This window comes from Cornus florida, unplaced genomic scaffold, assembly GCF_030987335.1.
Source record: "Cornus florida cultivar Cherokee Brave unplaced genomic scaffold, ASM3098733v1 CherokeeBrave_3.0.0_Hap2_Chr08, whole genome shotgun sequence".
In the NCBI taxonomy this organism is placed as follows: domain Eukaryota; kingdom Viridiplantae; phylum Streptophyta; class Magnoliopsida; order Cornales; family Cornaceae; genus Cornus; species Cornus florida.
The window spans coordinates 8686134-8711276 of NW_026775578.1; the positions used below are offsets into that span (position 1 = coordinate 8686134).

At 35.9% G+C, this 25143-nt stretch overlaps 1 protein-coding gene across 1 annotated transcript; it reads right to left on the reverse strand.

Moving 5' to 3' along the window:
• Positions 1-689: 689 nt before the first annotated feature.
• Positions 690-24418, reverse strand: LOC132269235 (uncharacterized). Its single transcript, XM_059770360.1, has 20 exons — positions 24345-24418; positions 24035-24147; positions 23838-23913; positions 23620-23762; positions 22635-22721; positions 21234-21317; positions 19834-20041; positions 17170-17255; positions 16667-16898; positions 16389-16512; positions 9582-9718; positions 8037-8145; positions 5393-5435; positions 5025-5196; positions 4522-4592; positions 4293-4386; positions 2015-2227; positions 1691-1900; positions 1115-1510; positions 690-1020 (listed from the first exon to the last, which is right to left on the reverse strand). Exons 1-20 carry the CDS (start codon positions 24360-24362, stop codon positions 895-897), a joined length of 2742 nt encoding a protein of 913 aa, XP_059626343.1. The 5' UTR covers positions 24363-24418; the 3' UTR covers positions 690-894.
• Between the last annotated feature and the right edge of the window lie 725 nt (positions 24419-25143).

A 25143-nucleotide genomic window follows, 5' to 3' on the forward strand; every position in this document is an offset into this window, starting at 1 on the left:
AAATATGGAAAATTGAGTGTTTGAGCTCCGCGGGCAAAATATGTGTATATTTGTTTTACCATTAAAAAAAACATATTATGAAAAGACTTTAAATCATCCAAAAAAAAAAATAATAAATAAATAAATAATTAAGAATTAGGACAGGACATTATTTGGAAACCATCAACGTTTGGAAAAATTATCAGACGACCTTAAATCTGATTGTGTGAGTTTAACTATTTTAACAAATGGCATGCTCTAATTGAATGGGGGTACCATCTCTGCATGGTGACATGGACCATATAATTTCTCCAACGTTTGACAACACCGAACTAGAGTCTTTGGTGCCTCCATTGTTCTCTTTTACGCACGCCTAATCACAACATAGAATTCAACTGATCCTCCTAATGAAGGAAATGAAAATTTTGACTTCTACCTTCCCTTTATACTGATTATACTTTCTTCCCAAAAAAGTTTTCTCAATGTTTTGTAAAGTTACAACAAACCTCTCATTTTTATTCACGCTCAACTTATTCAACACAACCAAGAAACGAAATGAAATTCCTCATATGCTCTTCAATCGCCAAATTGTTAAAAAAAAAAATTAAAGGTAATGGTTTTGAACCAGGACCAGGCTGCAAAAGTTTTTAGGAATTGAAAATTCATATTAAATCAAAGTAATTATGCAAATCAGAAAATACTAAGATTGCAGAAGGTACAAGCACTTCCCTTGATGAAATTTATACCCAATAAATAAATACAAAATATAGTCAATAATCACACTGAAAATCACTTTTTAAAATGGGATTCAATCGTCGAACATCACGATTAAGTGACGGAAAAATTCTATCAACTATTACCTGCACAAGAAATCCTTGTCCCTCACCTATGCATAACTATATACTCCGTATTACATTACATTAGCTTATACAGATTATTTTTCTTAAATACCAAAAACTCACTTTCAAGGCAGCTCAGCAGATCAACCAGAGTCTCTTCTGTAGATCCCTTGAAGTGCTCCAAAATATCAGATAGAGGAACCTGCATATTAGTCAGGTTAGCATTCCTAAACAAGAACCACGAAAGACAAAGTTATGCCTTTTAAATGATGCTGCAGGGTCAACCATTCACTTACCCCCTCATCAAAGTTCCCAAGCCAGTTTAATATGGAACTCTCAGTGGCCTCCAGTGCAACAGAACTTTCTCTTGGTTCATCAACCTTTTGGCGTTTCGTTGAGGAAAGTACATCATCAATATAAATTAAGGGTTGCTTCATGCCTGTGCTTACTACAATGGGAACAGTAACTGCTCCACTGTTTTCCGAATAGCAATCGCCAACCACACCATCAACTGGTCTTTCAAGTTTGGGAGGTTCTTCTTTTAGGTTGCATGGTAGATTGGATCTTGGTGGTAATTCTGACGTCTCATTAGAATTTTCATCAGCCTTGAGGTGGTGACTGAGCGGAGTTCCTTCTACAGATATCTCTAAATCTTGCTTTGTCAAATATGCCTTTATTTGGGCATAACTTATCTGACATCAGTTAAGCAAAAGTTTCATTGTTCTGATTAACGGGAAAAAAAGAAGCAGAATTCTAGTCCATAAAAGTATTTTAGAATGCAGAGTTATGGTGCATAAAAGTCTAGTTATGGTGGTGCTACTTGTATAATAGCATTTCTAAAATTACATCCATGCGTAATTGATAGACCTCACCTCTTCTGGTAATTCGTTTTTAATAGGCTTCAATTTGTCTCTTGAGCCAACTTTCAAAATAGCAGCCTCAATATCTGTAGACAGCTCATGGGTCAGTCCAATCTCCTCAGAGAATCTGGTCCAATCAATTCTACATCCCTCTTTTGCAGCATCGAGAATATACTCGAAGACAGTTTGTTCTTTTATTGGATGTGATCTACCAGGGAAATTCTACAGGCATAAAATCAAAATAAAATGGATAAAGGCTTACAACACAATAAAAGCAAGCATGTATGTTAAGCAGATAAGGGTCAAGTCAGAGCTGTGATTGCTTATAAGACTTACAGCAATTTTCTGAATGGAGAGACCATCCTCATGCCACATTTTCCAAGCTTCAAACTTGGCAGGTGTTAAATTTTTTTGATGGTTCTGAACCGGATACACCTTTTTTGTAATTGTGTTGTGAACACTTGTCTCCCCATCCAAAGAAAGGTTTATGCTTTGTGATAGATGTCGAATGCTTTGAAGAAAATGATCCCCGTGCGTTGTTAAAAAGTGCTGTAACATCATTAAAGCTTTAGTTTAATCATCAAAGAATTCAATGATAAAGAGAAGGGAGGGGGGAAGAAGCATTGTAATCTATTTCCAGTTGTTACTTAAGAAAGGGGAAAGCGGGTGTAGGGTGCTGCCAGTCCCCACCAAAAAGTAGCAGAAACCGAACTCTCCTTGAGTGCTTCCTTGTTTGGTCACACTCCTCCATATACGGAAGAGCTACTTCATCAATACTGCTCTTCAAGCTGATAGGTAGATCTTTCTTATTCCCAGCTAGACTAAGATCATATGATTACAGATCTTTCTCTTGCCTTTACTTGGGCATTTGCTAATTGTTCATCAAAGCGAACATCAAGTACTAGGAATCCTGTAAAAAGTTCATGATAAATGCCAAAAAGCTTTGATCTATTTGTCATATCAACTGACTGCATTATGCGCAAAACTTGTGGGTGCTTTTTCATCAGACTCATCACAATGTACAATAAAAACTTAATGTGCACTCCCCAATTTCTCCCAAGGAAGCAACTGTAGCAACTCAAAAACACCAATATCCATAAATTGGTCAGACACATAGTACACAAATCACCAGATACTTTAGGAGGCCAAAGCCTTGCCCAAAGTCAACCTAGGTACAAGAAGTCAGGTAGAAACCTAGAGGTCTGCTTGACATTTACAGAACTGGATGATTTATAGCTTCGACTAACGTAAAGGTCTTAAAATATGCAAGTGTTTTCAACCTCTAATGTAGGTTCAGGAGTCAAAGTGGACACGTAATGGACATTTACACTTGGGACTTCTGTCACTAAGAGAAATGCCGCCTAGAACCCGGGAAGGATTGTACAAGTCTCTAAAGACCTGATCCCAAGTCAAGCAGTGCCTCAGATGAGGTCCATCGGGGTGCTTTTTGGCCTTGGCTTGTCCATGAGAGAAGTTCCTGTTTCCCGTTGATCTTCTAATTCTTCAACAAGGCTTATTCGCAGAGAGAACATTCTCATGATAATCTTCAATTGGGCTTATGAGCTTCTTCAAGTAATACTTTTATGAGGAGTCACATAAAGGTTTAGCTAAGGAGAAAAGGTTATTGTCACAATCTTTAAGCAAAGCTCATCTGAGAAGAAGAGCTCCTCACACCAAGACTTAACCAAGGAGAAGTCCTTGCCATGTATACACAGTTGGCAAGACTTGTCCACAGAGAGGAGGTTCTCACAATTCACAATTAGATTCTTGTTCAGAGGACGGGCACAGTTGAAGATTACATGCCTTTAAAGAAGTCGGCGAAACTAGACATAAAGATTGCCAGATAGTGGCAGAGATCATCAGTTAAAAAAATAGAGGTCACTAGTTAGAGGTAGAGTATACCAATAAAGAGGTCAACTTTGAGAACCTTATGTGGCAATGTGCAGCTGCCTCATTATCATCAAAATTTGTTATACAGAATAGACTGAGCTTTATATCAAATTGATCCAGGAGAGGAAGAGAAAAGGAAATCACCAAAAAGAGAGAATACGAGGAGATAGAGAAACAAACAGAGAGCAGAAATTTGGGAAGAAAGTTCTGTATACTCCAATATATAGGCAAACCCCAATTACTAAATATTACAGAGAAAAAAAAAATGTACAAATAACAAATCCCTAGAAATAAGGAATAATCCTTAAAATAAGAAACAAAGTAATCCTAAATCTGTTCCTCTACCCTTTGTCCATGCCTAAAGTAAGTGCAGACCACGTGGGGTGCATGTGCGTTGAGTCCCATCCTGACTTCCACCAGCATGTTTCTTTGCTTCTCTAAAGAACCCGAGTCCTCTAAGAAAGGTACAATATCCAAAAACAATCTCTTAAATATAGTATGAAATCAATCTGTATTAGCCAACCCTGAACTCTCATATGCCCGAGGTTAAAAAACAAGTCCCACTTGAAACCCCCAAGTATATGTTTGAATGACAGACTCAGGATGAACACTCTTTAGAACTGACAAAGTTCGTAAGGAAAGCAATATCCAGCCTAGTAAAGATTAAAGTTTTAGTCTTCTCTAACAAGTAATCCGAATCAAAATTTCAATCATTCTGAAATACCTGGTTAACACCATCAATATTCGCTAGCCTCGCTTTAGTAGATGGCCTTGTCAATGCTATCCTTTTCAATGTTTGATCACCACATATAGCATATCTGCAAAGTAGAAAATTTTAAGTGACGGAAAAAGAATAGTTTTTTTGTTTATTGGATAATAGTTGCTTTCGTAAGAAGTCATAAAGTGAATTACACTAAGATGCTGAACCTATTGATAGAATAACAATAACTTACGGAGCAGTTCCAATGGCTCTTGCAAGCTTCATTCTTACTTCTAAAAGATAGTTATAGAGTTGTGTCTCAGCCTGAATAAGGAAAAAACACACACGTAAGTAAACAGATATTGACCAAAAATATTGCACTGCTGAGGGAATGAAAAAGAAGCGCGTGAAAGAAAGACAATCAGCCTAATTGAGACAATATATCATTAACCAATCATAAAGTCTTAATCTGACTTTTATTCAAGCATATTAAAGCTGGGATGCAACAAGCATTCTTCTGGGAGCAAATTTTAAACAGAAAATTGTGGTAAAGATAGTGCATTTTTCCAGACAAACCATAGGACATAGATTGACTATATAAAAGAAAGAAGTGGTACATTTCCAAGTGCCTAATTTAGTAATAATATGACAGGCAGAGTGGATGAAAATGATAAAGAAAGTGGAGGTAGAAAAAGTATGGGAAAACGATTTAGCCTTTTCATATGCACTTCACTTTGGCATGTTAGAAGTACCAACCTGTGACAATCCTTCATACTCCATAGAATTCAAACCATTGAACTCTCCAACATTACCTAATGTGTTTCTATTTTCCTCATCGCTGACCATTTCACTAGTCACCGGCAAGAGCAGTGGGGGTTGATGATCAGGCGTGGAAGAGCTCAGAAACTGTCTTCCTTTTGCACTTACACTGGTCCATGGAAAAATATTCATCACTCTCAATGTATCCATCAGAATTATATCTTACTGGCTACAGCAGTGAAGTTCCCATAATTGATAGTAGATGACGTGCTGATATTAAAATGCTATATGGAGGATAACAAGGGGGAAAGCATGCTACAAATGCATAACTCATGCTCTAAAACATTTGAAAGAAAACAATCTACCTTACGGTTCTGTATATATCTTTAACAGTCTCGATCAAATAGCCTGCATCAAGTTGTAACATTATTGAAACAAGAAAGTGGTGTGTATAATCAAGAATGGTTAAAACAAATAAACTTGATATGGGACAATAAATGAGTGGAATTTATGATGTATCCAGAAAAAAAAAAAAAAAATAAAGAAAAAGAAAAAAAATTCTGATCATTAAACAGTGGATGCAATAACTAAAATTCATCACATTATTTGACAACTATTCCATTCTTTTTTCTTATCTTTTTTTTCATAATTATTTTCCTTAATGGTAAAATCTTATATTGTAGTTCATGATCTCTTTACAAACTGTTATCCATTATGAACGCATCTGAATAGAAAAGATTTAAACTAATTCTCTCCAAAACTTAAAATATCAGCTTGGCTAGAGTTGCAGTCTTTCATGGATAGATATAACTTATTCATGATGCCATTGCGTCTCTTAAGGAACAACCTGTCACTCCATTGTCATGGAACTTAATGCAAATTATTGAACCATGGCCCGTTCCTCAAACCTCTTTCAGTTATGTTCTGACATCTGCTCTTCCTACTTCTCAAAATGTTTCTGAAATCTATCTGAAAATGGAGTTCACAAGAGAGGTTGGAAATCCTGGGATCTGACCCTGTGGTCACTTTAGAGATCACTTCGATCAGCATGTTCTGACTTCTATCACATGGTATATAGCCTTGATTTTTATTCCCCTTTAACTACCAAAAAAATTCAAATGTGCCAGTCAAAACAACCAAAAGCCTTTTTATCAGAATTTAATGCTTTCAACTGACACTCGTAAAAATCCAAGGCAATCAGCAGTACTCATCCAAATGTTCCAAGCTTCAAAAATATCGCCTAGATATGAAAAACTTAAGAGTCAATGAGAGGTTTTTGTTTCCAGTTGACATAAAGACGATCAAACACATGGATGATGCTCAATATCAAACTGCTGAGCATATTCTAGGTAATAAAGCCAGCCTATGGTCTATGAATAACGAGAGAGCTAAGCATGATCATCAATACTGATGAATTATATACAAAATTTTACTCTCCCATCCATGTTTTCTTATCACATTGGTTAGACATTGTTTTTTCCTCTGTGGAAATGTTAACCTTCAAAAGACTCTATAATCCTTTTGCGAAAATTTGCTCCTAAATACTTATAAAATATATTTAAAAAAAAAGCTCCTAAATAAGTTTATCTACTTCACCCTTCCCAAAAGCACTCCATAGATTCCAAATTTCTTCAAAAACTTTAGTCACTTCCAAGGTATTTTTTTTATATAAATATTCCTAATTTTGTTGACATAAAACATCAATTGTTGAAACAAAAGTTTTAACCATGGCCGCATACATCATTAGCATCCAATCATAGATATGACACTGCAACTGGAACATAGCATTAAACAATTTGTTAAAGTTGGAACCTAAATTGGACAGATCAGGGTCTTTGGGATAACATCATTAAACAAAAAATTGAATGAAAGAGAAAGAACAAATAGTATAGTAAATCAAAATGGAAGACCTCCTAGTAATGAAAATAATAAATGAAATTATCCAACTCAATGAAGTATCAAAATCAACTACAAATATTTGGAAAAATAAATAGGAAACATTGAAATTCTAGGGAAAAATAGTGATATTTTTAATTATAATCATAAAATGATAACAGCACAAGAAAATATATGAATAATTAAAATCAAACCAATTGAGAGAAGTGAAAAACTCTGTGCAACATTCTTGTTGTAAGAGAGTGGATCGGAAAACTTTGTACTCTTGCCAATGGAGGATGACGGTAGGGGTGATCATACCTTATAAACTTATTCAAATGTAAAACTTGTCAACAAATTAAAAAAAAAAAAAAAAAAAAAAGGGAAGAAGAAGCTTTTAAGGGTTTTTAGGATAACATCATTACTAAAAAAATTTGGATGAAAGAGAAAGAACAAATAGCATGGTAAATCAAAATGGAAGACCTAGTAATGAAAGTAACAAAATGAAATTATCCAACTCAATGAAGCATCAAAATCAACTACAAATGTTCGAAAAAAATAAATAGGAAACACTATGAAATTCTAGGGAAAAAGAGAGATTTTTTATTTATTTATTAATTAACAAGCAAAAAATATTAACAGCACAAGAAAATACATGACTAATTTAAATCAGCCCAATTGAGAGAGAAAATCTTGAAACTGATTAGTGTTATCACTAATATAAAATTATTCAAATGTAAAACTAGTCTACAGCAAATAAGCTTTTAAAGAAAGAAAAAAAGATTCTACATTTTAGTACCATACTTTGTTAATTTGGATCAGGGAGCATTGTTATTTTCATCTTTGACATGAAACATACTGCTTCCAAATTAATTCAACGTCCATTTAAGATTAACCATACAAACATGTGAATTTATGCACTACTGTATATAAAAAAACCTACTTTCTGGTGTTCCCCTGCTTCTGGAAATGCTAATACTATTGTGAAACCATAGGCTCACTACTACCCCATCTAGTTGAAACTTGAAAAACAATATGCACCAACCGGAGTGTTTTAGCCAGCACCAGAATGCAACGGAGTAAGAAGCCTGGTTAGCACTAAATTATTTTATACAAGAAGATCCCTTTACATACCATAGGAAATCAATTGGTAGGCCAGTGATTTCCACCAATTTGCTGATAACTCTTTCCCAAGGCCATGAAATGGAAGCTTGTCAAACTGAGCATCAAGAATTTTTTTGGACTGCAACCCACAAAGAAAGGAAAGTATGAAAACAGAGCTAATTGAGCACCAACCAAATGTTGAAATGAAATAAATAGAAGGAAAAAAGGATAAAAATCTTGGCAAAAATTTATATAACACTATTGCAGTTTATGAACAACTTCTACTGCAGAACAGATAACTTTCTTTGTAGTAGTCTAACTGTGTAAAAAAACTCGTGCCTAATCAAGATACAAAGAGAGCATTACTAGGGACGTGGCTCCACTGAAAGGGCACAGCTTCAAAAGAATCTTACCATTTTAAAAAGTGGCAGGCAACTAAACCATTTCAAGACAAAATTAAGTCAAATAATAGATAAGTGATCCCATCATGTGGAATAGCCTTTTAGGTCTTTTAGAAGATGATGCATTGTAAATATTGTTGGAGGGGAGGGAACTTCCAAGATATAGGTGGATATCACTTTTCTCCATAAATCCCACTCCACAATGAGAGACAAGTTTTTTCAACTTTTACTCAGAACGCCTTATGCAAACATTTGGACTAAGGATTACAAATCTGTCTTCAATCAGCAAGGAAAAATAAAATAAGACAATCCATAAAATAGATTTTTTTTAAAAGAAAAACACGATAAAACTTGCTTTTTAATCAGGCATTTGAGTTCAAGTAAAACAAACAGAAATTGTCATTGTGGAAGAAAACAAATCCAGAATCGATCACAATCATGGGTAAAACAATTATGCAAACGTCTATTCCATCCATTTCTTTAATAAAGCTATTAATATCACCTATAATGTACAAGTAACTTAAAGCATTTCCTACATCCCTTCTGCATCTTTTCCATCTTCATGATCTTGCTGAACAATCCTAGTTCATCAAATTACACCGTTATCACACATAATTTCCAAGTTCAATGAAATACCATGTCCAAGAGCCTCGTCTCAAAAAATTTCACCATTTATCAGATAACAGATCTCCAAGTTGTGAAAATTTTCAGTGACCTATCACAGCATTTTCAAATAACAAGCAGCCCATCCTTCACAAGAGTATCTAGGGACAAGCAAGCAACAGAAAATTTAAAATCCAACAAAAACAGATTGCCAGCATTCGATTGGACATTGTCTAAATCTTCAGCACACAAGAAACCTAATCAACTTCTCAATGTAACTATTGTTGCAGTGGTGCAAATTATGGAGAAACTATTCAGTTCTACAAAGTAATTAAAAAGTACATTCACTGTTGTCTTCAGAAAAGTAATAAAAGTGTTAGATACTGGTTAATCAATTCTGGTTACGAAAAGAACCATTGCCTTGCCTGCTTTTCATGCATTGAAAAAGAAGTCAAAAACATGTATTTAGTCAGTAACAGAGCATAATAGGTGATGATAACATTACATGCTCAAGAATTTGAATTGATCTTGTGCCTGGAGACACGAGCAAAATTAAAATATAAAATCTTACTCGAGATCCCCGAAGAACATCCACAGGCATATTAAGGCCCCAGTTACCCCCACATGACCGTATGCAAGCTATTAGAAGAAATGCTTCTCTTGACATGTCACTCTCTTTCTTTGAGCTGGTGCAATTATCACACTTTCCTGTGATGAGAAAAATTAACCACAGATAAATTTTTTCTAAAAGTTCACTTCTATGATTAAGAATTTGAAAATCACTGGAAACTCATTAAAATGATAAACTATAGCAAAATCTTAAAAAAAAATAAAAATAAAAATAAAAATAAAAAGAGAGAGAGAGAGAGAGAGAGAGAGAGATTTTTAAGGTCGAATCAATAAGCTTGCAATCCAAAATACTATTTGAAAGTAAGGGGGAAAGAACTTATTAATTGATTAAACAATCAACAAACTTGCCCTCTTGAAAAAACTTTAATGTTTCTATAATTGCTTCACAAATCTATTATATATCATCACTGTAAGTCCAATGTCATTCTTACATTTATTTATTCCCAACTTACTATTAAGCACTTTCTGCTGCACATGAAGACGACCCAGGCAGCATGAGAACTACTTTTGACAAGTTGTAAAGGTATCAATAGGGGTTTTAAATCATGTTTGCAGTTTATTCTGATTGAAGCTTTGTTTTGATAGGTTTCTGGAGGGTAAATTACTGGTTTTTCAAATCTTTGTTCCGTCAAGCTATTTCTTTGAAAACACTTTCATTGTTCATGGAGGTGATAATTGTTCAGATTCATGAGAGATAGGGAGAGAAAGAGAGAGAGAGAGATTGAGGAAATGTATATACTGTATTGCCTCTCTTCAGCCCTCTAAATAAGGCTTATATAAGAAAAGGGTTAGAGACGCTAATTACATAATTACACAATAACCCTAACTACTATGGGTAATTACATAATGACCCAACACTATAAAGAATATACATTCTAACACTCCCCCTCAAGCTGGAGAATATATATCAAATAATCCCAGCTTGGAATAGATAGTCTTTAACCAATTATGACCCAGTACTTTGGTAAACATATCAGCTAGTTGATCTTCAGACTTCACAAATGGAGTAGAGATGCTACCACTTAATATTTTTTTCCCGAGTAAAATGACAATTAACCTCAATATGTTTGGTTCTCTCATGAAATACAGGATTCAATGCTATGTGAACTGCTGCTTGGTTATCACAGAACAATGGAGTAGGAGTTTCAACTGTCAACTCAAGTTCTTTTAGAAGATTTTGTATCCATGTCAACTCACTAGTGGTATGTGTCATTGCATTGCCCTGTACTCAGCTTCATCAGTAGATCGAGCTACCACCGTTTGCTTTTTACTCTTCCATGTAACAAGATTTCCTCCTACAAATATACAGTAGCCTGTAGTAGATCTCTTATCTGAAGGAGAACCAGCCCAGTCAGCATCTGTAAAACCTTCCACCCTGAGATGACCATTTGAATGGTATAGTAACCCAAAACCTGGAGCTCGCTTGAGATATCGGATAATCTGAAGAACAGCAATCCAATGTGGCATTCTAGGAGCTCCTATAAACTGACTTACAACGCTAACTGCATATGAAATATCAGGTCGAGTGATAGTGAGGTAAATTAATTTCCCAACAAGGCGACGAAATCTGCCTGGGTCATTAAATAGATCACCCTCATCAGACACAAGTTTTGTATTTGAATCCATAGGAGCATCAACCGGACGACCACCTAACATACCCGTTTCTTCTAGCAAATCCAACACATATTTTCGTTGAGATAAACTTATACCTTCCTTGGATCTAGCAACTTCAATACCTAAGAAGTATCTAAGTTTACCCAAGTCTTTAGTGTGGAACCAATTTTGCAGAAACAACTTCAACTTAGCAATGCCTGCAGAATCATCACCTGTGATCACAATATCATCTACATACACCACAAGAAAGATGAAGCCAGCTTTAGTGCGCAAGTGAAATACCGAATGATCGGTCTGGCATTTGTTAAGACCAAATTCTAATGCCGCCTCAGAGAATTTCCCAAACCAAGCCCACGGAGATTGTTTCAATCCATACAGGGCCTTTTTAAGGCGAAAAACAGTGTGACGAGACTCCCCCTGAGCAACAAACCCAAGTGGTTGCTCCATATAAACTTCTTCAACCAAGTCACCATGTAAGAAGGCATTTTTGACATCCAATTGGAACAACGGCCAGTTACAATTGGCAGCAATTGAAATAAGAATCCGAATAGAAGAAATCTTAGCAACAGGAGAAAAAGTCTCATCATAGTCAACACCATAAGTTTGAGTGTACCCTTTTGCCACTAGACGAGCCTTCAACCGCTCAATAGACCCATCTTGAAGGTATTTAACTGTGTAAACCCACTTACAACCAACCGGTTTGGAGCCCGGAGGTAAGGGAACAAGATCCCATGTTCCATTACGATGAAGGGCATCCATTTCATCTACCATGGCTTGCCGCCAACCCAAATCAGAGAGAGCATCCTGCAATGTCTTTGGAACAAAAGTAGCAGATACTTTGGATAAAAAACAAGATAAAGAGGATGAAATATGACGATAGGAGACAAAGTTAGAAATGGGATGAGCAGTAACACACGACCGAATACCTTTACGAAGGGCAATAGGCAAATCATCAGGTAAAGGCGTCGGATCCGAAGACTCTGAAGGAGATGGAGGGAGTGAAGTAGGCGGTCTAGGTCGTCGAGTATAAACCTGCAAAGGAATAGCAGACCGAGGAGGTGCGGAAACAGGAAACTGAGAGGGAACCGATGGCAGAGGTGGCTCAGAAGTAATATCGAGAGGACTAGTAGAATCAGAAAAATATGGGATAGACTCACAAAATGTTACATCATCACTAGTGAAATAGCGTTGGAAATGAGGATTGTAACACCGATAGCCCTTCTGAGTGTGTGAATACCCAAGAAAAACACATTTAGTTGCACGAGGGTCGAGTTTATCAAGACCAGGTCCAAGGTTATGGACAAAACACACATAGCCAAAGACCCGCGGAGTCAGATTAAACGATACGGAGTCGGGAAATAGAACAGAGTGAGGAGATTTACCGTGTAGCACTAATGAGGGCATCCTATTAATAAGATGACATGTCGTAAGAACAACATCACTCCAAAAACGTTTGGGAACATGCATATAAAATAAAAGTGCATGACAGACTTCCAGAAGATGGCGATTTTTACGCTCAGCTACTCCGTTTTGTTGCAGAGTATAAGTACAAGAGGATTGATGAATGATGCCTTTGGCATGAACATACGTCTCAAAAGGGTCCGAGAAATATTCTTTGGCATTGTCAGAACGTAAAACTTTAATGGAACACCCAAATTGAGTTTTGATTTCTTTGCGAAATATTTGAAAAATAGAAAACAACTCAGAACGATTTTTCATTAAAAACAACCAAGTCATCCGAGAATGATCATCCACAAAAGTCACAAAATAACGAAATCCATTAACAGAAATATGTTTTATTGGTCCCCATACATCTGAATGAACTAATTGGAAAGGACTAGCCACATGATTATTAGCTCTTGGCTTAAAAGATACACGACAATGCTTACTAAGCTGACATGTTTCACAAGACAGAGACTTAACATGACTAAGACCGGGAACTTGACGCTGCAGAACTGATAGCGAGGGATGGCCAAGACGATAGTGCCACTGGAAAGAAGACAAAGATGATTGAAGAGCCGTGGGAGATGGTGCAAGATCGAAGTAATACAAGCCACCTACTTCATGTCCCATACCAATCCTCTTCTTCGTCTTGAGATCCTGAAAAAGACAACATGTGGGATAAAATGTTACAGAACAGTTAAGAGATTTAGTAATTTTGTTAATGGACAACAAATTAAAAGGGAATTGAGGAACATATAACACAGAAGAAAGGGACATAGAGGTAAGAGGAACAGTTCCCAAACCCAAGACTTTAGTTGATGATCCATTAGCAAGAGTAACACTTTGAGAGGAAGGAATAGACTGAAAATCAGATAGGAGATGAGAACTACCAGTCAAGTGATCGGATGCGCCAGAGTCAAGAATCCAGGGACTTTGACTAGAGGACAAAATACATGCAGGGGCACTACCTGATTGAGCCAAGGACCCCATGGAAGATGAGATGGAAGTCCGTTGTTGAAACAGAAATTGAGCATACTCATCACGGGGAATCGTGACCATAGCAGTCTCAACAGCCACATGTGGAGCAGTGGATGTGGCAGAGAGAGAAGAATCCCCATCACTAGCAGTCACTTGATGTGCATAGGAAGAAGATGGCGGTTTCCCGTGAAGATCCCAAAAGTAATTGACCGTGTGATTGGTAAGACCGCAAATTTCAAATTTTGGAGTCTCTGCCTTTGCCTCGACCACGGCCACGGCCACGGCCGAAACGACGACCACCACCACCTCCACGAGAAGACTGAAAGCCACCCTGGTTCACAACTAAGGCAAAACGTTCACTGTTAGAAGGAGCAGTGACACCACTGGAAGTACTGCCTGAAGAGCCACTAGATAAAGTGGCACGCTGGAGTCTGGATAACATATCAGGTAGAGAGGGAAGTGTAGAGCTACCCAAAATCTGTGCACGACCAGGTTCATACTTTTGTGACAATCCTGTGAGAACCCGAACAACATTAAAATCCTCACGTTGCTGCTGCATGCTTTTCACATCAGAGGTGAGAGGTTGATATATATTCATTTCTTCACACAGTCCCATTGCTCGTGAGAGGTATTCTTCTAAACTGTGAGTCCCTTGCTGGAGATCAAAAAATTGTCTACACACCTCATAAACTCTGTTTATATTACCAGCACCAGAATATAACTGTTGGAGTCGGGTCCATATCTCCTTGGCAGTGTCCAGATATAACAGGTTGGAGCTAATATGAGTTTTAATACAATTCAGCATTAAGGAGATGATCTGAGCATCTCTTTGTTCCCATGAACTAAAATTAGCATCACTGCTTTTGGGTTTATCTTGAACCAAATGATCGCCAAAGCCTTTGGCTTTCAGGAAAATGGCCACTGACTTGGCCTATAAAATGTAATTTTTTCCATTAAGCTTGACTGAAGTCATGGGAGGATTAAAGGATGCAGGAGATAGGAGATCGGAACTGGAAGCCATGGAGAGGATTAAAAAAAAAAAAAAAAAAAAACCTGGGAAAAATGCAGGGTCGAATCTGGGCCGGATCTGGGTTGGAGCTTGAAGCGGTTCGGAGTCGGAACCGGATCTGAAACCGGATCGGATCTGGGTAGCTGGATCGGATCTGGGTAACTGGATTGGATCAAAACAAGTCTCTGTTATCCCGGTTTTAGTAAACCAGGATTGGAATAGTGTAGCTGCGCCACCAAACAGGGCTGTTCTCCTTCACAACCCACTAACAGACTCCGGCGAGCACACAGCGGCGACACCACACAACCTCCGCAACTTCCTACGAAGAAAGAAAAAAAAAAAAAAAGGCGAATCGATGAAGCTTCACCTCTGCCAACAACGACGGTGGATGTCGGCGAGCTTGCTGACGATCGACGCGGCAACAACACAAGCGGCCAAGGGGCTTCAGATCTGACGGCGACGAAGGAGGCTGCAGATCTGACGACGACAACGACGGGCTTCAGATCTGACGGCGACTAAGGACGATGTTCTCAACCTACCGGCGACATGAACTTCCGACAAAGACACCGACGATATACTCACGATTCCAGTCGCTCTCATACAAGGGCAACACATTTATTGTTTCCCACACCCATGAATTTATACCGCTCTGATACCATGTTCAGATTCATGAGAGATAGGGAGAGAAAGAGAGAGAGAGATTGAGAGGAAATGTATATACTGTATTGCCTCTCTTCAGCCCTCTAAATAAGGCTTATATAAGAAAAGGGTTAGACACCCTAATTACATAATTACAAAATAACCCTAACTACTATGGGTAATTACATAATGACCCAACACTATAAAGAATATACATTCTAACAATAATTAACCCTGCTATTGTTTGAAAATACTCCATGTGCCATTATTGTCCAAGGGAAATTAGGCACAAAAACTGGATACCTGCTACCTTCCCTCTTTCCTTGAGACAAAATTCTCCAAGAGACATCCCAGTAAGGTATTTATGATAATAGCATCACATTTGATTGATTACAATTATTAACCCACATTAGCATAGCATGAAGGATCCACCTTAACCAACTATATCTAGGTACAATAGTGCATATTTTCCAAGTTCCAATATTGGTTGCAAATATTGTTTTATATTCTGAAAATTCTAACTCAAACACCTCATCATGACAATAATTAACTAGCTCAGTTATCTGCTAGTTATCAGCCACCTAAGGTGCTGTCAGTCTTCCAATCATCTTCACTAAAAATCATTAAATATATCTTACTCAGCCAAACTCCAAAACTAAATATAAATAGAACAAAAGATTTAAGCCCCACAGTTATAATTTGATTAGCAAAACCCACACTACCTGCTTTATTCATAGTCTTGATAGATAAGAGGATATAATTCCTAGGTAAAAGAGTAAATTTCTCAGAATATATATATATATATATATATATATATATATATTAATTGTCTCCAGTGTAGAATTAAATTAAAGTACCCAATTCATGCACAGGTTCCTAATCGGTCAACTATAGCACATTATACGAAGTTAACTAAATCAACATATACTCAACAAATATACATGCACAAAATTAATGCATATGATGGAAACTTAAACTTAAGTTCAATTAAAAAGTTAGAAACAGAACTTTTATAAAAAGGAAAATGCAAACTATAAAAGCAATAGACTCAAGTAATATCCATACCACATTTATCAGACACGTATTTTTCCCCAAAGTACTCTAGCAAGAATTTTCTTCTACAACTTGTTAGCATGCAATATCTTTGTGCAGCCATAAATGACTCCATAATAGATTTTCTTTGATTTGCCTGGCAAATGAAAAGCCAAAGGTCCGCCAAATTCAGTAAAAACAACCTCAATTATGTGTTAGAGAAAAAAACTGTAGCGCGTTACAAATGAAAGAAACCTTTCACAACAAGACATTGGTAAGATCTATAACCAAGAAGATTCAGGTTAACATACTGAATGTGCTTCTCCACAATAGAAGTCAGCTTTGGCAAAGTCACTTCTTGTATAATAGAGACAGCAAAGAGAAGCAATACCATCTCGACCACATCGTCCGCTTTCCTGGGAATAAGATTCTAAACTCTTTGGGCAGCCATAGTGTATCACATACCTTATATTCGGCTTATCAATACCCATGCCAAAAGCAATAGTGGCAACCATGACATAAAATTCATCTCTAATAAATGATCTGCAATAACGAGTAGGAAGATCAATGCACTGACAAATTTTTAGGTTGGGCAAGTAGGTAGAGAGGTTTTGAACATAGAACAAGAGGCCACCAATATGAATAACACATTATTTTTTAGGGAAAAAAAAAAAAACACATTATTCAAGGAGTACAAATTTTCTAAGAAAAATTATGATTGCAAAGGGTAAAGACTACTAAAGAGAAAATATCCTGTGCAATTCTTAACTACCATGCTACCCCAGAACTATATAAAACAAAATGCACCAAAAACCTGTGTGACTCCTCCCGAGCTTTATTGGGCATTTGACCATGATAAAATCCGGCCTTGATTCCTGCCTCCAGAAGTGACTTGAAAATCTAAGGAAGATATGGTAATGAAAAAGTGTAATAAGCAATCATGAACAATAATATAATAATATGCAGCTAGAAGAGCCAAAAATGATTTCATAATCAATCATGAAATTAACAATAAAATCATGAATAAGACACTAGAATCCAACAGAAGATGAAAGTCCATTAAAATATAGAAATAAATCACCCCATACTCTAAATAAATTAATTAATTTACAACAGTAGCATGATATCGTATGCAGCCTGGTTAGCTTCATCTGACTACCACACAGATTAGGTTGCTATCATGGGTATTTATCCTAGCCTATTAAAGCCAATGAATAGAGCCTATTACTCTTCACATATATGTTGTAATTATTTAAAAAAAAAAATAGGGAAAGAAAATTGAGAGGAGAGAGATTTCTGCACCAAGACAAAAATGAGAAAGCCACCAAAGACCCATTGACATGGGCCACATATTCCCAATCATCCTGCTACTCTATGGATGGTGATGACCAAACCCCATTGAAAAGAGAATACTCAAGCCTTTATTGGAAAAGTAAAAGATATGTTGGAAATAGTCCCATTTCACTCTCTTAGAACTGTTTGAGGGAGAGGGAAAAAAAAAACAGAGAGAGATGGTGGATGTCCATCAGAGGCCAAATACAACCAGCACAGAAAAGTCACCTATTGAAATTGATAGTGTCAAGGGGATACAAATAACATTTAGACAAGGTACTATGTATCCCACCTAAAGTACTTGGGATTAAAGCTTGTTGAGTTGAGATATAATCATATAAATATGGGACCACAATAGGGAACCAACAAGCAATGAATGAAAATTCATGAGAAGTCTACTCTCCATCAAGACAACAATGTATTAATCAAAACCAGACCCTATGGTTCAGTTTAGCTATTTACAATAATCATATCCAACAAAGCTATCCACATAAAGATTAAAGAGAGCATTGTTAGCCGCACGGCCCGCAGACCCCGCACCATCATTTTAGAAGATCAATATTGTAAGACAAATGATAAACCATGAACTGAGAAACAAGTGAATCAGCTTTTAGGTACAGAAGTGTCTATACATGATCTAAATATATCTATTAGTATAATATATATTTTTGATTGGTGAACTAAATGTCTATATGATTATTTATGGAATGTTACTTACAAAGCAATTAAGTGGAAAAGCTAAAGTTTCTGCAATCATGTAGCCTAGAAAAAAGCTAGAAGGTTGAGGAGTTAGAAAGAACCGAGGTTCCAATTTCACTCCCCACTTGTGGAATATGTTTAGGATCTATATATCCAGACTACCAGCATGCCCAAGCCAAGTGGTTGTTCACAAACTCTCCAACTCAGAGTTGCAGTAATTATCTACTCTAAAGTTGCAGTAATTATCTACTCTAAACAAATGCTAAAATATTGAGGAGTAAAAAAAACCAGGGTTCAAATATCACTCCCTACTTATAGCAAATGTTAAGTATTTTTTATAATCACTGCCAATGTGCCCAAGCCAAGTAGTTAGAAAAAAGGATTTGTTTGGTGCTGTCAAACTGCGAGCGTGCCCAGGCCAAGTGGTCATTCACAAACTCTCCAACTCATAGTTAATCAACTGCTTAAGTGGTTCGAATGGAAAACCAAACTTGTTGAGGATCGAATCAACAGCTTTTCGAGTTCGAGTTCAACTGCAGGCTACCTGAGTCTGATTTGAAGAACAATAAAGGCCAAAGGGGCTAAATCTATCATTAAAAGGCCATCACCGATTGTTGTTCCAGCCTACACAAGGTGCTGGGAGGGAACTATATACAGACCTAACCTTTGGCATTGTTTTGCAAGAAGTAGCTATGCATCCAAACACTAGTCAGCCCAGCTTTTTGCCATTGCACCATCTACGATCGATCATTAATTTACTCTTCAGCTGCTAAACCATGGTTAATAGCAACCACCAGGACAAGAAAAAAACATAAACATAGTTGCAACGTTGAGTGCATTTAGAAGTATCACAATGTAAAATATATTGTTATACCTCCCTCTAAACAGCTTAAATTTTTACTAATCAATTGTTAACAATTCATTGGCATGCAAGAGTTGGCATCTTAAACAGCCCAAAAAAAAAAATGTCACTAGAGTTAAGTTCTTATAGGAATGAGCACGTATTGTGATAACAAGGCACCTATAGATGTTATTCAACACGATGTAAAAACAATGATGCACAACACTGGAGGACCCATGAGCCCAGATTGTGATGACAAAACATCTGTCAATAATGCTCATAGTCCAATTTAACATGACTCACAAAGCAAATAGTTATTCCACATAGCACTGAATAACTCAAGTAATATTCTCACTAAAGGTGTGCCCCAAATATCAGCAACTAAGAACAACATTTCTGTCATATTTATTGATTAATCTTCTTTATATTTCTTTCTTCATATAATGGTATTATGGTCCATATGAAGGCCACCCTACCCAATTTTCTTAACCCCATATTCAAATGCATATATTTAATGTGACATGATTATCCTTCATGTAAACATAAATGTATATGCACACAGTTTTAAAAAATATAAGATAAAATAACCATAAAAGATAGAATTACCTCTTCAACATCTTTGATGGTTGTACAATATATAATAGTCGAACCAGCATTGGCAACATAAGTAGAGATTTCTCTGATGAACTCATCCACAAATGAGACACCACGATTAAAAGATTTGACACAGTAGAAGAGATTGTTGCGATCAAATGAGCCAATGGCGACGTAAGGATCTTTCATCTTCAAGGAGTTGATAATGTCATTCCGAACCCTGGAAAGATGAAAAAAACCTGAAGACCTTTTCTTCCAGCATAAAAAGTACAAGCAAACTCATAACAAGTATACAAAAAACTAGAACAAAATAACAGTATAGAGAGTGATATATGACTAAACACATGTGCATGCACATGCACATGCACGTGCACGTGCAATGGCATGAATAACGATATTTATAGTGAGCAAATATGGAAATTGTGTAATACCATTGTAATAATACTAAATGCATTAAGATGGATAACAACCAACAAAATATCATATTTTGGATGCAAAAGGTGAAAGAGATTGACAAAAAGGGCAATAGAATTATATCATAAACCCTCTACAACCGATAAATGGATAAAGAGGGAATGAATACATATTGATGTCAGCTTACCCATCACATAAGAAAACTCTAATCAATCTTTTACATGTAAAACAATAATCATGTGATGCTTCTGAGGCACAAGGGCCAAGTGACTTACCCACTTGAGCCAACCCCTTGGGGTTAAACAAGATTCATTGAGTTAAGTGACTTGAGTCTAAAGAAATGTGAAGGTGATCCAATTACTGTGTGTGTGTGTGTGTGCGTGCATGCATTTGTTTGTGTATGGAGGAGACAAGTTTTAACTTCATTGGGAGCACATGATAGACTCCAATGTAACTCAATATAGTGGGATAAGCTTTCATAAGAATTCATGATTTAAGTGCAGAAAAGATCTAGCAAAATAAAATAATAGATTTAAGAGGTAACTTTAAGAATACCTATATGCAAAAAACAAGAAATTCTACGAGAGAGAGAGAGAGAGTATAACCTGGAGATAAACATAAAAAAATTAAATAAATGAGATAAAACCTGTACTAAATGGAGATTGAATTGACTTATGAAACAAATGTCAGATCTCAACAAAAATATTTTCCCCATGAATTTACAGTTAATTGTTTCTTCTCGCTATCAAGGTAGCAAACAAAATTGGTAAGAGAAAAACTACAAAGACACCTAAAACTGTGACTAGTATATAGTAGCTATCACTGTAGCTTGTTCACCATTATTTCGTACACTATTCTCTTTCTTCATAACTATATGGTTTTCTCCTTGCCTTCAAACCAATGATTATCTTGGTATCCACTATATAACAATAAAATGGACTACTATCACAGATCAAAAAGAACACTTAAAATCTCAACTTATAAATGAAAATACTCACTTTTCAGTAGCAGTTGCCGTTAAGCCAACAAATGGAACATTTAAGAGAATATCACGCAACTTGTCTAACTGTTTGTATTCCACCCTGTGAAACAAAAAAAAATCTCAGATACGATGTTAAAAAGGAAAAGGAGAATAAATTAATAATGATGATAGGAATGAACAAATAGATAAATAAATTCTTAAAGATTATTACAGGACATCAGCCCTCATCTTCTACCTGTCCACCTCTATTAACAAAATTTTTGTTTCTCATTTCAAAAAAGCATATATACCAGCAAAAGAAAGATGGCATACAATTGAACAGGACTCTATGATTAACCCAGCTACTCAAGCTAAATTCTTAATTTGCTCAATTATAGGCTAATTGATGAGTGTCTATGAGATAGATGAGCCAAGATTAATCCCATTTTGGAATTTACTCTAAAGGGCAAAGCCCAAGCAGAAAATGACTCGGCTCAATAGGCTTGCTAGCCGAGCACGACAAGACTGTAAGATGAATTGAGTAACTCAAGTTCCAACGACAATTGACTCAAACATGACTCATTTCCGACTATCCATGGGACAAATAAGACAACCTCAAATCTAATTTCTCAGTTCATTAGTTTTTCAAACCAAGCCTGAGCATCCTACTTTAATCGACTTGACCAGGCTCATTCATACAGCCATTGAATAGAAATATGATTTCAAAAGAGAATTGCGAAACAATTTTTTTTTTTTTTATTTTTTTTTTTTTTTATTTTTTTTTTTTTATTTTTTTATTTATTTTTTTTTTTTTTTTATCACTGATCTCCAAATAATTGGGATCAAGCTCAATGGTTGAATTCGGAAGACTAATTTGTCTACGCCAATAGAAGTAAAGCCCCTGACTGAAAAATGTAAATGAGAATATAAAAAAAAAAAAAAATTAAAAAATTTGAAGTCAGAAATTAAAAGAAAATGAGACGTTCAAAAGAATTTTTTAAATCAAAGAGAGGATGTGAGGTCAGAGATTGGTGGCAGAACAAAGGTCACATGTACAAGGGACCCATTATGGGGACAATGAGGAGGGTAACAACTAATAAGTTAAAGAGAAAATAAACTAGTCGCTGTGTCAACCCCTGCAGAACTATAGCAATGTAAGATTATGCAGGCTGAAAACACACACACGGAGCCTTAAATTCAGGACTACAACCTGAACTGAGCAAGACCAACCTGTCTTTAAGTCCAATCCCAGCACAACAGGTTTATATTCTGTTTATAGTTAAACAAGCATACCCATGTGTAAATAACCCTTCTATCTTCTTTAACCATGAAGCCCGCATCCACAACGAAAGCCGAAAGAGTGATAGATTTCAAATGGACAAGAAAATTCATAATCTGTAACTACAATATTTAGTAGTACAAAGCAATAAGAACTAACCTGAAATCATGACCCCACTCTGAAATGCAATGTGCTTCATCAACTGCCATCAAACAAATCCCCTTGCTTAGCAATTTTGACCAGAAGCTGCAAAATGTGTGTATATATATATATATAAAGAGCAGCAACTCACATCATAATGTAGATAAAAATTCAGCAGCAGAAAGTAAATGGTAAAAATAATCAGATCATAGAGATCTAGTCTAATATTATCAGTTACATATTTGAAAACATTCAGAAGAGCAGCAAGTTGAGATCTAATTGTTACACATCACCAAAAAGAAGCTTCTTATTTGCATCAGAAAAGAAGTCTTATTACTTGAAACAGGACACAATGTCGCATGGAGTTTGTGTGGCTAAGATATGCACACACTGTATATTCAGACAAGCACAAAACATAGCAAAAATAAATAAATAAATAAAATAAATTCACATATTGAATACACAGAATCACACTACATAATTACATATATGTACACACATACATACATAGATCAAGGTTAGATATGGCAAGTGTTTGGAACTCATTGACATGCTTCATGTTAATTTTTCAAACAACTAAATAGATCCAGAAGACATTCACATGGAGACTGGGAATGCCAAAAATACAAGATGGTGGGATTTGCCTTGTTAAAAATATAGATCACCCCCTTCTTAGTTCAATAAGTGGAATGATATTATGAATGTTTATATCAAGATGAAAAAAAAAAAGAAAAATACAGAAAGACAAACAACCAGAGAAACACATCATCACAAAACTCATTTACAAATAAATGTGCTATGGTGTCCCAGCAGTATTTTCCATTGCATCTTGCCGGATCATGACAATCCAAAATAAACAACAAACGTCAATTACTTTCATAGGAATCAGTTAAAGGAAAATTAGACAAACAATTTCATTGCAACAATGCCATGAACGTCCATCGGTAAAACATAGAAGAGGGGTTGATATCTTTCTTTAACGAAACATTTCAGAATTGTTTACCTGGTTGGAATTGAACATGCCTTTTCTGGAGTCATGTACAGAATATCAAATTGACCATTCTCGGCATTGCTTTGCGCACTGGAATTGGTCTGAGCACTAGAGAGATATTCGGCTTTTATGGCTCGTTCTTTTAAAGCCATTACCTATATATATATATATATTAATATATGAAAACGTATACAAGAGAACAGCCAGAAATTTGGTAATAGCTAAAGAACCTGATCTTGCATCAAAGATATGAGAGGGCTTATGACTACAGCAGTCTTCTTCACTATCAACGGAGGAACCTGATAGCTTCATTGCATATTTCAAGAAAAAGGGTCAACAGAAAACATGTTTATTGCGATGTAATTGAGTTCTTTAAAATCAAATTTGCAGCAAAACAGAAGGCGAAAGAAAGAAACAAGAAAATTACCAGAGTGATTTACCACTTCCAGTGGCCATAACTACCAAACAATCTTTTCCCTCTAAAATATTCTCAATGATCTCTTTCTGGTATGGACGGAAGGTCGAATACCCAAAATATTTCTGTAACAGAATACAATGGAAAGTAAATCACCCCTTATCGTAATTTCAAGAAGAGTGTGTACATATCTTATACGCATGATGATATAGTTTGCCCTAACAAGGTGCGATTAAACAAGAATGTAATGCAAGAGGAAAGAAAATGAGTAAAAATGGCGACTATATAAAAAAGAATTAATCCAAGAGGGGTCAAAAGAGACCTTGAGAGTGAAGTCCATCTTCTTTGCTTTGCCGTCACACACTGGAAAGGGGAAATATCAGAAGAAATGAAGAAACCGAAGGGTTCGATGACAAGTGGATTTATATACACATATATATACAGCTTCGTTTCCCGCTCTTTTCATCCCAAGCGTACTGCTTACGCCACAAGCACATCATCTTTTCACCGTGTTACCGCTCCCATTAAATGGCAAGTTTACGGTTGGTTTTCCGTTTAAAACTATCCTCGTTAATAATAATAAGTAGGTTTATAAAAATATAAAATAATAATAATAATAATAATAATAATAAGTCGGTATATTAAAAATATAAATAATAATAATAATGATAAGTGAATAAATTGATTTCTTTTATACTCATTGTCGTTTTAGACAGACGTATTATAAAATTAAGATAATATTAACATTGACAATATAATTGGTTTTTGTTTAATATTGTCATCGTTTATTTAGTAATAAGGCAGTGAATTAATTCAAAATAAGTCAGTGAATTGATTCCTTTGTGGACTCATTGTCGTTGTAGACCAACATATTTATAAAGAAGATAGTAATAAGACAATGAATTAATTATTTCATAGTTCACCAACTTATTAGCAGAAGAAATGGTAATTCTCAAATCTCAATTACTATATTGGTACTGGTATTGAAATTGGAGGGGAGCCAATCCTCCTAATTGATTTGCTTGAATTAATAAAATTTAAGTAACACTATATTATCACTGTATGTATCATTTAAATGATTGAAAAATAAATAATTGCATGCCTATATTATCTGTATCATT

What these genes read in the sequence shown, in the direction of transcription:
- LOC132269235 (XM_059770360.1), bottom strand. An exon ending in ACGGCAACTGCTACTGAAAA is followed by an intron (nt 20,042 to 21,233) that starts GTGAGTATTTTC and finishes TCATCTTTCCAG; the next exon opens with GGTTCGGAATGACATTATCA. An exon ending in AAAACGAATTACCAGAAGAG is followed by an intron (nt 1,511 to 1,690) that starts GTGAGGTCTATC and finishes AACTGATGTCAG; the next exon opens with ATAAGTTATGCCCAAATAAA.